Source organism: Carassius auratus, chromosome 5, assembly GCF_003368295.1.
Source record: "Carassius auratus strain Wakin chromosome 5, ASM336829v1, whole genome shotgun sequence".
Taxonomy (NCBI): Eukaryota; Metazoa; Chordata; class Actinopteri; order Cypriniformes; family Cyprinidae; genus Carassius; species Carassius auratus.
In genome coordinates this window covers 17,696,392-17,711,329 of record NC_039247.1, presented here as the reverse complement: position 1 = coordinate 17,711,329, position 14,938 = coordinate 17,696,392, and the positions used below count along the sequence as shown (strand labels likewise).

The window sequence follows — 14,938 nt, the reverse complement described above, 5'->3', positions numbered from 1 at the left end:
CATCTTTGTTCTCAAGGGCCTAGTGTTCTAGTAATACATAAATGCTTACACTAAGAGGTCTTTCAAAAGTCACACTGACTGTAGAGATAACATGTTCACAACATAAAACAAAAGTCTGAACTATATGACTAAAATAACCTCAGTATATATTTAGAAGCAGGATTATATCATTTGAGGAATTTCAGCCTATGGTTTTAGGTTTCAGAAAAGCATGCGATAAAGAATGAGAAAAACACAGTAATCTATTTGGTCATTTTATTTACAACAAACATTACAGGATCTATACCAGAAGAAACTGAAAGCTGCGTTGCACAAGAACCACACTGACCTGAAAAACAACACACAAAGGAGCAATGTAAGAGGAAAATAAAAAAAATGGCATCCTAAATTATTAAACGGTTATTGTTCGGAATGGTTCACAATATGGCAGTGTTTAAACTTTAATGAAGATAAAGAGCATTAAAGGTCCATGAAGAACATGTTCAGAATGTGCAATATACAAAGTTACTTACAATGTTTGACTGGTAGGAGCATCACTTCTTCAGGATCTGATGCCTAACAACAATGAATGGAAAGGCAAATCCACTGCCAAAGAACAGCACCATCATGCCAAGAAGCCTCCACTTGTTCTCTACAGAGAATGGCAAGTTCTGCAAATAAAATGCAATATATAATATAATTTGATTTACATATACACAAACATACATACATATATATATATATATATATATATATAATGAGAATTGGTCTATAACTTGATTTTATCATTAAAGACATGCTTTCTTAATTTAAATTAATTTATTAATTCATTTAATAATTTATTATAATTTATTAATTTGCCATCAATGTATATAGCTAATTTAAAAAGTTCCCACACCCTTAAGATAGATAAGATAGACAGATAGATAGATAGATAGATAGAGGGACAATAAATCACAAAGATCAGTTTATAGCTAGTTTAAATATTTAGGAGCTAAACATAACTACAAAATTATTTACTATATTAATAATTAATTATCATAACATAAGACTACCAATTTCCACGACCGTGGGATCCCTGTGTAATATGAAGTAGCAGGTGCACTTTTGCCATTTGAAGGACATTAAACACTATTGTACCATAATTAAATTAAAACCTCACGAATCCTTAAGTACACGAACGTTGAAAAGCCACTGAACGTTACCCTTCACGTAAAATAAGTGGCCTGATAAGCTACACATGCTAAACTAAGCTAAGCTAAGCTAAACTAAATACACTCCAGCATTGCAGGGTCATCACAATCCCTGTTTAACGCCTTGTTACGTTAATGTATATAAACTTAAGCGCTGCGCAACTATGTACAAACAGAGCAGATCGCTGTTAACTAAACACTTAAAACGACATCCTGTCGGGCTTCCGCATGAACACCGGACTATACAGTCATACAGGCGTTGAAGCCTTAAACAAGAACCGACTTATTTTGCTCATACCCTAATATCTCCTTACCTTTCCTGGTCCCTCCGCATAGTGACTGGAGCGGACCGCAGAAGTGGCGAATCGTCGAACGGCTTGTCCAAGCATCTTTTGTTTGTTGAAGTGTAAGAACTGCTCAGAATCTTCTTTTCTCTCAATGACCTTCCTGGATAGAGGGCGAACAGTCTTATGGGCAACGTAACAGTCACGCCGCGAGGGATTATGGGAAATGTCGTTTTTAAGGAGACGCCTCAAAAGTCACTTACACTGAGCAATAAATAAATCAGTGTAAAGAGTGAATAAAGAGTGAATTTCACAGTATTTGCAGACTGAATTAACAATATCCATAATTTCGCTATACATTCTGTGATTTTTTTAAATTGGCTATACAATAGGCTAGTTTAGCTAGTTAGTTATCACAGATCATTGAGGTAAATTCATTCTCATTAACATATCTTGCAGACTCATATGCACCATATTTTGCAGTGCCTAAGAGAGATAGGGTATTTATGCTAATATAAGATGCTAATCAAGGTCCTCAGGATCACACACACACACACAAAATGTATGAGTATGTTTGGGGCAGGTTTGAGCTGAATGCTATTTGCAAACCACTGTGTATATGATCATGGCAATACATTAAAAAAATGATAATAAATACCAGTATAAATACCTGTAATATCAAGCAGCAAAGTGATTTGTACAAAAAAAAAAGCACTTGAAAGTTACCAGTGGCCACTACAATGTTAAAAAGAAGGTGAATAAAGTGCAATATAACTAAAAAAAATTACATGCGTAAATAATCAGAGAATTTTCATTTAGCAATTTACTGTTCTTTAACACTAGATTTAGTGTAATAAAAACTGTATGTGATACATTTATACTCATATTTGTGCAGCATAAAAAGTTTACAGTACAGTAAAAAATTTAGGAGTGGAGCACTTTGTAGAGTTTGAATATTTAGTTAATCTTTAGGTAGCTTGGAATGTGATTATTTTCAGATCAGTTCCTATATTCTAGGCAATTTGACAATAAAATATTCCTGGTTATTTTTCATATATACTCAAAGTTCCTCAATGTAGTGGAAGAGTGACACTGGGAAACAACACTGATCCTCCACTGTCCTCTGTTACCCTTGGATTATGCAATAGATATGAAGAATGTCCTGTAACAGACAATGAAAATGATTTTGGGCTATATTCAGCAGTTGTTCAATACATTCATACACATGGAGAAGAATATAAAAATGTATGCTTTTCATTTCTTTCATGTCAAGGAGAACAGCTCTCCAAGTCTTGCAAGATTTCATTTGACGAAAATAGACTAACCAAATAATATTTTCAAAACATCATATGTAGGTTTAAGTTTGTTAGACCCACATCAAATGGCTTTAAATGAGTATTTAGACAAAACTGTTTCTTTAATACATTTCATTATGCTTCAGACTAGGGGAACCTGAAAGGAGAATAGGTCACTGGTCAAAATTAAGAGAATACAGGTGCAACTGATATAGACATATTAGAAATGCACATATTAGAAATGCAGCTCAATCCTTTTTTCACTGTGAAAAACATACTTAGCAACTGAAAGTTTCACCTTCACAGCCCTCAGCCTTATAAGAATTTTCTTGTCACGACAGCTTGTTTGTCCCATAGCCACAGTGTGCTTGAATATGTTATCCTGGGTGTTTGAGTATTCATTTTTGGTTTCTATTACACATAGTTGCCTGCCCTCCTTACTGATGCTGCATCCATCAGCCAAAGGTCTTAAACTGGGCAGCAACCAGCTTTATCTGCTGTCAATCAGCAAATGGCTAAAATAATAAAGGATTAATCTGCTCTGAACTGCCATAAACCTCAAGGCAATGAATATATATCAGTTCCCTTTTGAACAGACTCTCCCATTGCGTCGCCAACACTTTTGTGGAAACTCCTGTTTACTCTGATACTGAAGCCAGATTTGTTCTCGTTTGTGTAGTTGCGCGAACCAATGGTCCTTTAACCCACCAAAAGGGGATGCTTTGAAAGTCATTATATATATATATATATATATATATATATATATATATATATATATATATATATTTGCTTCTTTTCCATTTTGCATTAACTTGTACTTTTTGAATCACAGCATGGAATTAATACTGGAAGAGAACTCCATTCATGAGCTGAATTCGGCATTACTTGAAGACCTCCTTAGAGATGCATAGGTGAATGTGAGAATTTAATTTTTGCTCACCTCCCCAAATAATAAATTAAAATAGACCTGCTTGACCTCCATGACAGCACTGGATCCTTCCTAAAAATTAAAGTGATTAGCCACTCTCTGCCCTCTCCCCTCATAGACTGCTTAAACACAGTTACATTTTAAACCCCAACCACCTGCACATGCAGCTGCTCTCTTAAGTAAATAGGGAAAAGGCATGCGCTCACACTGTGAACTCACAGGACCCTGAGGAAGTTACTTTGGAGCTTCAGAAACTTAAGATGCCTGTCACATTCTCTTTAAAGATGGATATGGCAGGACTTCAATGCAGTTACATTCATATTTAAAACACTGGCTGAAATAAAAACAAAAATAATTTGTAGAGGATTGTAGAGGATTAATTGTTGATCGGTTCAAAATACACACACATATAGATATGAAAGTTTGTGCAGTGATTATGAATTTAAATATTTTGAGTTTTACTCTTGTTAAATTTGTTTAAAATGGTTAAATGTAATCAATGTAGTCAGGCAGTGCAATAAGTATACAGACTTTCATGTCTGCTTGATGTAAAAAATGCTTGAATTTTAATTTGTGACCAACAGAAGTAGATCTTTGATGACAGTACCACATTTATTTGAACCCACCGAGAGTTTAACAGCTATAAAGATCTTTCTGAAAGCTCAATCCATTTGAAAGGATAAACATGTAAATGATTTGAAGATCAACCTGCTTAATGCTGTGCAAATCCAGACAACAGCATGTCACCCCTAGAGTCCTCACTGTTGACTAAACTCCTATGCTCTTGTCCTTTAATCGCCTGACCACTAAGCATTACAGAACTTGCCATCTTCAGCAGTGAGGATGCCCCAGTGTAGTCCTTTGCATAGGCTGTTACTTCTTTTCTACGTCTTGTGTTCCCAGGCCAACAGGATAGCCAAGCACTTCTTAGACTTGTCTGTGGCTGTCACTAACTTAGGGCCACCTGAGCATTATGATCAGAAATATTTCATGAGTCGAACTTCACATCAGTGAAGCAGCATTGCGGCCATGACATAATCTTAACAGTTTGAGACTCTAAGTCTCTGGTAAGCAAACTATTACCATGTTAGCTTTCTTAAAGGGTAAATAGAATAAAAATGTATAAAACAAAAATGTACTTACTCTGTAGAAAAAAATATTTAAAATAAAACAAAACAAGTGCAAATGAAAGACATTATTGGAATACACTTTACAATCATCAAATATATCAGTCTCTCTACGTTAGAATTTTGAGTTTAGTTGAATGTTGAAGTTTAATTGTTATTCATTTTGAAATTTACTAGTAATTTTAGAGTGATTATTAGAGTGAATTTTTTTTTTGTAATTTGTATTTTTTTTCTGTGAACCCTCATGTCATTCCAAACTTGTGACATTATTTTTCTTTCTTCTTTGAAACACACACACGCATGCACGCACACACACACACACACACACACACACACACACATACAACCAGAGATGTTTAAGATATCTCAAATGCACTGTACTATATCCTTATATTTACCTCACCTTACATGTTGATACATCAGCACTGTATGTGATCGTGAACTAATTTAAATTCACTTAGAACATTTTGGAGTTACGTTTTGCAAAGCCACATTCTCTATGCCATCTATCAAAGCAATTGGTGTGACTTATTTTCTTTTTTATGAATAAATACACATTTTCTTTGTGTGCACTTTCTGCTTTCTTGCAACCCATCAACCTTAAATTCACCCTTCTGTGAATCTATCTGCAACTTCATGAGGTGCACATGACACTTGAGTTCAGCAGGCAGGGTTGTCAAGTGTTCATTGCCATGGAAACAATCAATGTGTTAAGATTCACAAAGGTCTATTCCATATTCTGCTGTGCTGTTCAAGTTACTGTATATGCCTGCATGCTGAGTGAAACACATTGCCCTCCTACAAAATTCAAATAGAATTTAATAATGAATTAAGGAATATGAGTAAAGCCTGGAGAGATGGTCATTGTGTATTTTGAACAGCTGAAATCCATTGCAACAGCCTGTGAAAATCCAAGCCTGGATCAGAATAATAATAACAATTCAGTACAGAAAATAGGATTGATTTAAAGTTGATTTCTGCTCCTGGCCCTGGCTAAGGGGTCTTCCATCAGGTTCAACCTTTGAAAATGAGTGAATGATGGTGCCTCAAAGCAGGGCAGAAGCCTGGCCCTATGGGAGAAGTGTATTGAAATAGACATAAGTTTAATGCATTGCCAGGCCATTGCCAGCTGATGCAGTATTAAATGCAGCAGAGCTGAAGCTGAATCAGCCACTTTGAGAAGTTTACATTAAACATATGTTTTTTTTCCCCCATCAATCACTTTACATCTTGCAGTCAAAGAGAGAAAAGAGTCGTTTAGTTTCTGGTTTAAAATAAATGTTCTCCCCAAAATGTAAATTCTGTCTTCATTTTCTCACTCTGATGTTGTTCCAGACCTTCATGCCTTTCTTTCTTCTGTGGAACACAAAAGATGATATTCTTAAATATGTCTCGATGTTATTTTTGTCCAGCACTCAAAACATCTTATCTGTTCTGTAGAAAAGTCAAACTGGTTTGGATTAACATGAGGGTGAGTAAACGATGACAGAATTAGCTTTTGGGGGTGATCTTTCCCTATAAAGTGAGAACTGAAAACAGGACATTTAGTAAAAGTAATTTTATAAAAGTAATCAAAACCTTTGAGCAATTTATCAGGGCAACATTAGTTTGCTTCAGAATGTGTGTACTTTATTTTTCTACAACACAGATAGTGCTACATCTTCTGAACTGCTATAAACCACTGCTTCCACAACCTCTGCATCTCTGACCAGGTTTCTGTCCATTTGACAGTGTATAAACCTTGAATTTGAACTTGTAAGGTCTGGCTTACAGATAAAATGCACGTTCAGCAAAGCTCTGGGATGACATATAATCATTTGATATATTCAGAAAGACCTTTGGGGGTTGGGTTTGGACATCAGGATAGAGATATATAGAAAATACTGGATCATAAAGCATGTCATTACAAACATCTCAGCTCTCTATTCGTTTATTGAATTATAATCTTAACAGAGGGTGAAGATACCAGAAAGACACGACAGAAGGACTGACTCACAATTGATTAATTTCTGCAGCTGTTCAGATAATTTCTTCTATTTTCCCCTTTATTCTGGATATTAATGTCTTGATGTTTTTAATACCTTGCAACTGTGAAAAAGAGACAGTGGAAGCATTTATTAGCCTGAAGTTTATTTATATTCTGCCCCATGACAACATCATGAGATTACCGGTGCAAAACATTAAATGACTTCATTCTTTATTAATGCTTATGCTGATAATGAAAGCTTACACCAAAATCTTCACCCACTCAAGCTATGTTGGAACACTTTTGGAATGTTCTGAAGCACTTGTGGAATCAGTCCAATGGAGAAGCGAGACATCACGAGCAAGGTGACATGAGCAACCAGGAAGCTTAAAAGTGCACCTGACACAGCCATCTGAGAATCAGGGCCAGGGCCTTCCATTTTTTCTCCTGACCTCCACACTGAGGTGTAAAGGTTGTGATATAATCCCTATTCATCCTGGCTCCACAGCCCTGCAGTTTCATGTTGGGCCATTAATCTTTTCTCTGAGCTACAAAGAAAATAGCCAGAACCATTGGCCATTCAATGGCAGCCCTAGTTGCTATAGAGACATTTGTAGTTGAATCTGTCTAAGTTGTAAGACAATGACAGATTCTTCTTGCCTACTGGCCTCTTTTGTGATGCTGTAAACATTGTTGTTGAGAGGTTTCAGGAGGCAAGGAAGCAGGCAACAGCATTCCAGTACTCCAGGTTTGCTTTCAGGGGCGAAGCATACCAATATTGGGTTCTTCCCTGTGGCCTATCACTCTCACCATGCGCTTTCACCAAGTGTGTGGATGCTGCTCTGGCTCCTCTGCGAATCCAGGGTATCAGTCTACTGAATAACATCAATGATAAGCACAGGCTCATCAACAGGTGATTCTGCTTCGAGATGTTGTCCTCGCTCCTATGAAAGAGCTGGGGTTGATTAAGGAATGATGACTGATAGGATGATGGTGAATGATTTGCAGATCCTGAGCACTGCTGACAAACATCTTGTAAAATGTGTGGTGAGTACTGATGATCTCGTTATTTTGAAGTTATTGAAGTTATTTCAATGCCCCGCATTTTAATATGCCAGCAATTTATATACAATATAATTGCTGAAAAATATAATTGCAAGTGAAAGAATTGTAATATTTTTTCCCCCATCTCATATTTATTCCCTCTAAGGGTTATTTCCTTTCCGAACACGGTATTTGGATTTGTGCACAACCCTAATCCTCACAGGACAGGGGATCTCCAGGCACTGTCAGTTTCTCCCCAATGCTTGGAATTTGCCCCGGGCTTGATTAGGGCCTTCCTTTAACCGAGGCTATGTACCCAAGGAGCCCACCTTTATGCCCAAGGCCAATAATGCTGCAAGCCTTCTGTCCTCCTCCATCCCAGGAAGCATCGCAGGAAGCTAACCAGGAGAAGCTAAATCTGCATTGTTCAGTGCAAGCATTATATCCACATATACTCACCAGGGACTTGTTAGTATGGCGCAGTGTGCATTCTTGAGTTCCCTGAGAGGAAAGTCCCAGGTTACCTATGTAACCATGGTTCCCTAAGGGTAACAAGATGCTGCCTTCCTCTGCTATACTGACTGCACGCCTTTAGGTGCTTACTTCTTCCTATCAGAAGCTATCACGCACTGTGCCAGGTAGGGCTGGGCTGTAGTTTACATTGAATTGTTTGAATGAAAATCAGATTTTTTTTTGTTTTTGTTTTTATATCCACCAACGCTCCACTCAGGGCTCCCATAGTTCTGATTGGGCTGATTTTGAAATCTGTAAGAAATGCATCAATCTGTACATAAAATAACTGACAAAAATGTAGTGTTGTTTTCATCACAAACAAAATTTGTACAGCAGCAGCAATTATAAGATGAAATTATATTTACACTTGGTCTGTCCCACTTCCATAACACTGACTCACTGCAGAGTTGCCAGTTTTAATCTGAATAGATCTTAATGCCGAGTGGACGGTTAGATGCATGATGGGCTACTATTAAAATAAATAAATAAATAAATGAAATAAAGTTCTTTTCAGCATTAAGGTAATAACGTTACTGCTTTTTTTATCATCTTGTCTCAGTTATAAATTTGACTGGAAATTTTGAACAGTTTATTTGTCATTTGAATATTCATTTTAAGTAGTGAAAAAAAAAAAAAAAATTGTTTTAAATTGTAAATCGCATTTTTTAGGCCATATCGCCCAGCCCTAGTGCCAGGTGCACTTGATGCTCACTTCACCTCGCTTTTGATGGCTCACTTCTCCATTGGACTGATTCCACATGTGCTTCAGAATGTGGATACACATTGGCGTTCACAAAGCATTCCAAAGCAGCATCTCGTTCCCTTTTTTTTGTGGAAATGTGTTGTAAATGCAAAAACATGCCTAATGGGAAAATATTTGTAAGCACAACTGTAGTGCTCAGTGCTCTACTTTTTCAACTCAGAATTGGAAAAATTTAATTGCACGTAGATAAATGGCTGAGCATTTCACTTTGGAATATTCTCATCTATGTGCACTGACTAAAAAATAAATAAATATATTTTAAAGAAAATCATACACCATAACTTTTCTATAAGAGAAAAGAAAAAGAAAACGGTGAATAGTGCAGCATAACCAAAATGTTTGGATTAGACTTAAATGAGGTTGGTCTTATGAAGGCCTGTAGATATAACTTACAAAACAAACTAATGAAAGAGAAATAGTAGGATAAATACTGTTAATATATCAAGAGGTGAATGATTTTATAAAGCCAAGACAGCATACATCCTTCATGCATTGTACTAGTGAATTAAATACAAAGGATATAAAAGTTAATTTAATAAAGTCAGTCACCTTTGGTGTCAGTTATGTGTACAGTAATGCTTTCTAATGCAGCACAATACCAATCAGAGTAATCTAAATGTCATTAACGTGGTGAAATGATGATCATTTGAAGGTTTTTTTTAAATATTTTTATTTATTGAAAATGTTATATAGTTTTTTTATGCTATTATGCATAACTTCCAATAGATGATTATTATTTTAACTATGAGTAATTATTTAAAGACTCAACAGTTTAGCTTTAAGTTGATGGGTGAAAGTGTGTAGATTGCCTCTGGGTCAGGTTGAAAGCACAACTGGTCAGTCAGCCTGAAATGGCCAATGAGCCAGGCTGTTTGTTATGCTTATTCTCCCTCTGCTGCCAAATATAAATAATTCATTCAAGCTTTCACAATTCAATATTCCTCTATAGGGAATTATAATTCCACGATAGAGTCATGTTTTAACAAATATATATATATATATATATATATATATATATATATATATATATATATATATATATATATATATATTATTTCCTTTTATTTGTGACGTCAGTGTTTGCACCTATTTTGAGTTGAATATGAGTTTGATTTTGAGTTGACATAATCATTCATTTAAAAAAGTTAAAGTATGGTAAAAGTATGGTATAGTACACTGAGACTCCATACACATTGCAATAAATATTTTTTTCTTACTAAGTATTTATGTCTTGTTTTATAGTTTAAATGCATCAGAAGCAAAATGACTGGAGGTCTTGTTGACTGTTAAATCTAAAGAAATTAATAGCCTTTTGTTGTAAATCAAGGAAAAGAAAAGGAAAATAAGTGGGTTAGGGATTTTTCTCTAACACCATTCATGTTTTACTCACGTGTGTCAAGAGGATGCAGGTAATCATCATGCTTTTATACAAATGTTCCACAAACAGAAAGTGAGTAATATCAGATAAAAATTTGCCATTTTATTACTTTTTTTTTTTTTTTAACCAAAGAATAGTTCCAAAGGGCCCTAATTGTCCAACACAATTATTTAAGGTCAATTAGGATAATATGTTACTTGTATTTCTGCTTGTTTTCAGCCTTTTATTAAAAGAACTGGGAATGTTGACATATTAAACTAATTAAATACAATTCATATTGTGATTCCAGAAGTTTCAAGAAATGTATGTTCTTCGCTGAGAAGAAGAAAGAAACTGAAGGAGGAGAAAGAAATATGATTGATTATTATTATTATTATTATTATTATTATTTATTTTTAGATTAGAGTCACATTATTTTAATATATTAACAATAATACTTCATTCATTTAATATCTTTTTAATTCATACTGTGCCCCTTTTGGAAGTTTGCTGAGGCCCCGTAATTGGCTCTGGCCTTTTGGGACTGGAACTGTTGTATAATGAAATAAGGAATAGAACATCCGCCTTCTCCTTCTGTTGAGCAGAATATGTGTCTTTCACATCATTAGAATAAAAGCATCACAGCAAAGCTTTTCCTTTCATAACTTCACACAGTAGCGGCTACGGATTGCAAATTTAGGTGGGGCAGATTCTGGGTCGTAGCACTAATATATGAAAAACATTTAGTAAATGTTATATTCTAATCTCTGAACACATGGGGTCAACATTTTGGCAGAGATGTCCTTGGGTTATCCTGTGGGTGGTGCGCTAATGTTGACTGACAGGCTCTGAGAGCACGCATACAATTATATTGTATTATAATGGCTTTAACATAGCATTTATCATCTCCAAATGTTGATTTAAAGCAATTCAGGGAGCAATTCAGGTGAGGAAAGACGATCATATGTCTATTCTCATAATAATAATAAAACACAATATAACCACATAAAGGCTATTCATGAGAGTACATTTAAACTAAAGGATTTAAACTTTGTTAATTTAATCCACTGCTCCACATAGAGAAAAATAAAATAAAAAATAAAAAATAAAAACGGAAATGCCAACTAGTAACTGACCTGATGCAGACACATAGCTGAAGCAGATTGATATCATATTAGTGGAGCGAGGTTCATGCAAGGTAAAGTGAAAATAAGCGGGGCAGTCTCAAAACATTAAGTGTCACTTTTTTAGTGGGATTTGATAATCTGAAACCTGAATAAATAAGCTTTCCACTGATGTATTGTTTATTAGGATTGGACAATCCAGAAAATCACCTTTGAAGTTGTCCAGATGAATTCTTAGCAATAAATATTACTAATCAAAAAATAAGTTTTATATATTTACAGTAGGGAATTTACAAAATATATTCATGGAACATAATCTTTACGTGATATCCTAATGATTTTTGGCATAAAATAAAAATCTATAATATTGACCCATACAATGTTTTTTTTTTTTGGCTATCACATCGCATGCATTTTCAGAGGTCACAATAAATGTAATTTAAAACCAGGCTTCTTAATACTTGCGAAGGAATGCATCAGCAAACATCAAACATCTCCTTTTACTCTATGAGCTCCTCTTCAGACCAAAGACCTTCACTCTCAATGCATATTTCATGCTCTTGGATCCTTGGGCTGCAGGGTGAAGGAACTGAGAGACAAATTTGCCGAGGGCAGCGGAGAGCAAACCAGTAAAGCATGACTGTGCAATAAAGCATTTTCAGATTTTTAATTACACCAAGAAATAGAAGATCATTACAACCCTCTAGCCTTGCAGGCTAGACAACATTCATTATTTTTTATGCAGGCCATTATTCCATCTGTTGCACATGCTTTCGTATTCTGCTAATGTGGGGATATAAAAAAAGTTTGCTACTACTCTCTAGAAATTTCCAGTCAAAACATTATAACAATCATTGCAATGTTTGTAATGGTGACATTAATTATTCAGAGTGTGAACTGGTCTCAACTGTGTCCAGTAGGCACAATCAATAAAAGTTTGTCTGCCTTCTCCCTGGCAAAGTCTGTTATGCCATATAATGCAGCTAAGTGCTTTCTGAGCAGAGAAGCAATTTCCTGTTAATATCTCAAGGGAGAAAAGTCATGTGCCAAAATCAGAATGGCCAGGCGTGTTTGTGCATGTAGCCGCAAATTGCCCAAAGGATCTTGGATTGAAGTGACAAGTCTGATGTTCTAAACTAAATAATTTGTCAAATAGATAGCCTGAGTGAACTTCACTGTGACTTACAGCTGAATCAAACCCTTCATTAACACCATGTTTGTCTGGCATGCTGGCTGTTTTGCCCCAGCTTTCCACCTAACTACGCATATTGATGACATTATTTGAGTCACCCTCATCTGGAAACTTTGAGCCTTGTTATACTATATTTTGAATGTTAGCTTTGATTATCTACAGTTAATGAAAACAGACTCAAGCTCTTTATTTAAGTCATGCGCATACATTGATATTTGTCACGACCGGGATACAGAAAAACACGGTGAAAGCTCCAAATGCGGGTATGTCTTTTATTAAGGGTAATCCAAAGCGTAAACAGTCCATGCAGGGGTCAAAACCAAAGAAGCAATCCAAACAATACTAGACAGATACAAACACACAGGCATGAACAAGACTAGAATTTTGACAGGATAACTCTACAAGGACTCCGTGCCACATACTAAGACAGACAGGGTATAAATACACAGGGAGATGACAAACGCTAATGGGGAATTGACAGAGTGCAATGATTAATGATTAGTGACAGCTGAGTGCAATGCGAAAAAAAAACAACAACAACACAACAGCAGATCAGGGTGGGTCAGGGCGTTCATTGACCCAAAACAGCGCCGACCGGGCAGGACCCCAAGGCAGAGCAGAAGACCACCACGTCCGTGTGGCCGAGACCAGAGCCCCCCAGGGCGGAGCAGAAGACCACCACGTCCGTGTGGCCGAGACCGGAGCACCCCAGGGCAGAGCAGAAGACCACCACAACCATGTGGTCGGGACGGAAGCCCCCCAGGGCAGAGCAGAAGACCACCACAACCGTGTGGCCGAAACCGAAGCCCACCAGGGTGGTGCCGAAGACCACCACAGTGGGATCGGACTGGCAGGAGAGCAAGTCTGGTTGGGCAAGTCTGAAACAAAGAACCTGAACAAGTTAAGGGTAGCCTCCGTGGCTACGTGGCCACGACAGGATCAGTTGGTTGCTCAGAGAGTTCAACTGAGACGTGACGAGGCTCTGGAAGTTCCGCAGAGGCGAGGAAAGACTCTGGTAGATCAGCCGAGACGTGACGAAGCTCTGGAAGTTCCACAGAGGCGGGGAGAGACTCTGGAAATCCAGCCGAGACAAGGAGAGGCTCCAGTGGTTCAGCAGAGACATGGAGAGGCTCTGGTAATCCCATGGTGTTTAGACTGGATTCCAGAAGATCAATGCTGACTTGACTCTGCTCCTGAAGATCATTGGTGGCCTGACTCTGCTCCTTAAGATCATTGGTGACTTGTCCTTGTTCATGGAGATCATTGGTGACTTGGATTTGTTCATGAAGATCATTCTTGACTTGCACTTGTTCATTAAGATCAATGGTGACTTGCCTTTGTTCATTAAGATAAATGGAGTCCTTCTGTCACGACCGAGATACAGGAAAACACGGTGAGAGCTCCAAATGCGGGTATGTCTTTTATTAGGGGTAATCCAAAGCAGGGGTCAAAACCAAAGAAGCAATCCAAACAATACTAGACAGACACAAACACACAGGCATGAACAAGACTATAATTTTGACAGGATAACTCTACAAGGACTCCGTGCCACATACTAAGACAGACAGGGTATAAATACACAGGGAGATGACAAACGCTAATGGGGAATTGACAGAGTGCAATGATTAATGATTAGTGACAGCTGAGTGCAATGCAAACATAGACAGTAAAAGAAATGGACACAGCGACCCCATTGGAACTCAATTGAGACAAATGAAGCCCAGTTTTAGCGTTTTTTAGCACTTCCGTTTCTGACGCGCAGACTCAAACGAAGCTTGACGACGTCAGCAATCTGTCTGCCAGATGTAAATCTTCTAAGTGGCTGTGCGTGCAAACTGCCATCGTTAATCTTGCAGAGACGGCGAGCTTGAGCGGGGAGTTCTTTGTCGTGAGTGAGCAGGAGTAAGTATTCTGATTAATTATTTTGTATAGTACTTTAAAATGTAACGCCAGTACGCCACATTAAGTTAATTGCCTGCGAGCTTCTCCTCCTGTCTGTATGGTAATGCGACAGAGAGCCGAGTGGTTATGACGCAATCGTTAGCCTATTTTTTTACAAAAACTGTTTATACGGGGCCATAATGTAACATAGAAGGTAATGGAGCCCTTTATACATTGTCGTGTATCTTTAGAAATAAATAATGGACAAACAGAGTCTTTAAACGCCTCAGAT

The 14,938-nt window shown here is 37.0% G+C and overlaps 1 protein-coding gene across 1 annotated transcript; it reads right to left on the bottom strand.

Annotated features, from left to right (window-relative positions):
* Positions 1–241: 241 nt before the first annotated feature.
* LOC113069250 (cytochrome c oxidase subunit 7C, mitochondrial-like) lies at positions 242–1,655 on the bottom strand. The gene is made up of 3 exons (XM_026242282.1): positions 1,487–1,655; positions 513–650; positions 242–328 (listed from the first exon to the last, which is right to left on the bottom strand). The coding sequence occupies exons 1-2, from the start codon at positions 1,559–1,561 to the stop codon at positions 534–536; spliced, it is 192 nt and encodes a 63-aa protein (XP_026098067.1). The 5' UTR covers positions 1,562–1,655; the 3' UTR covers positions 242–328; positions 513–533.
* Between the last annotated feature and the right edge of the window lie 13,283 nt (positions 1,656–14,938).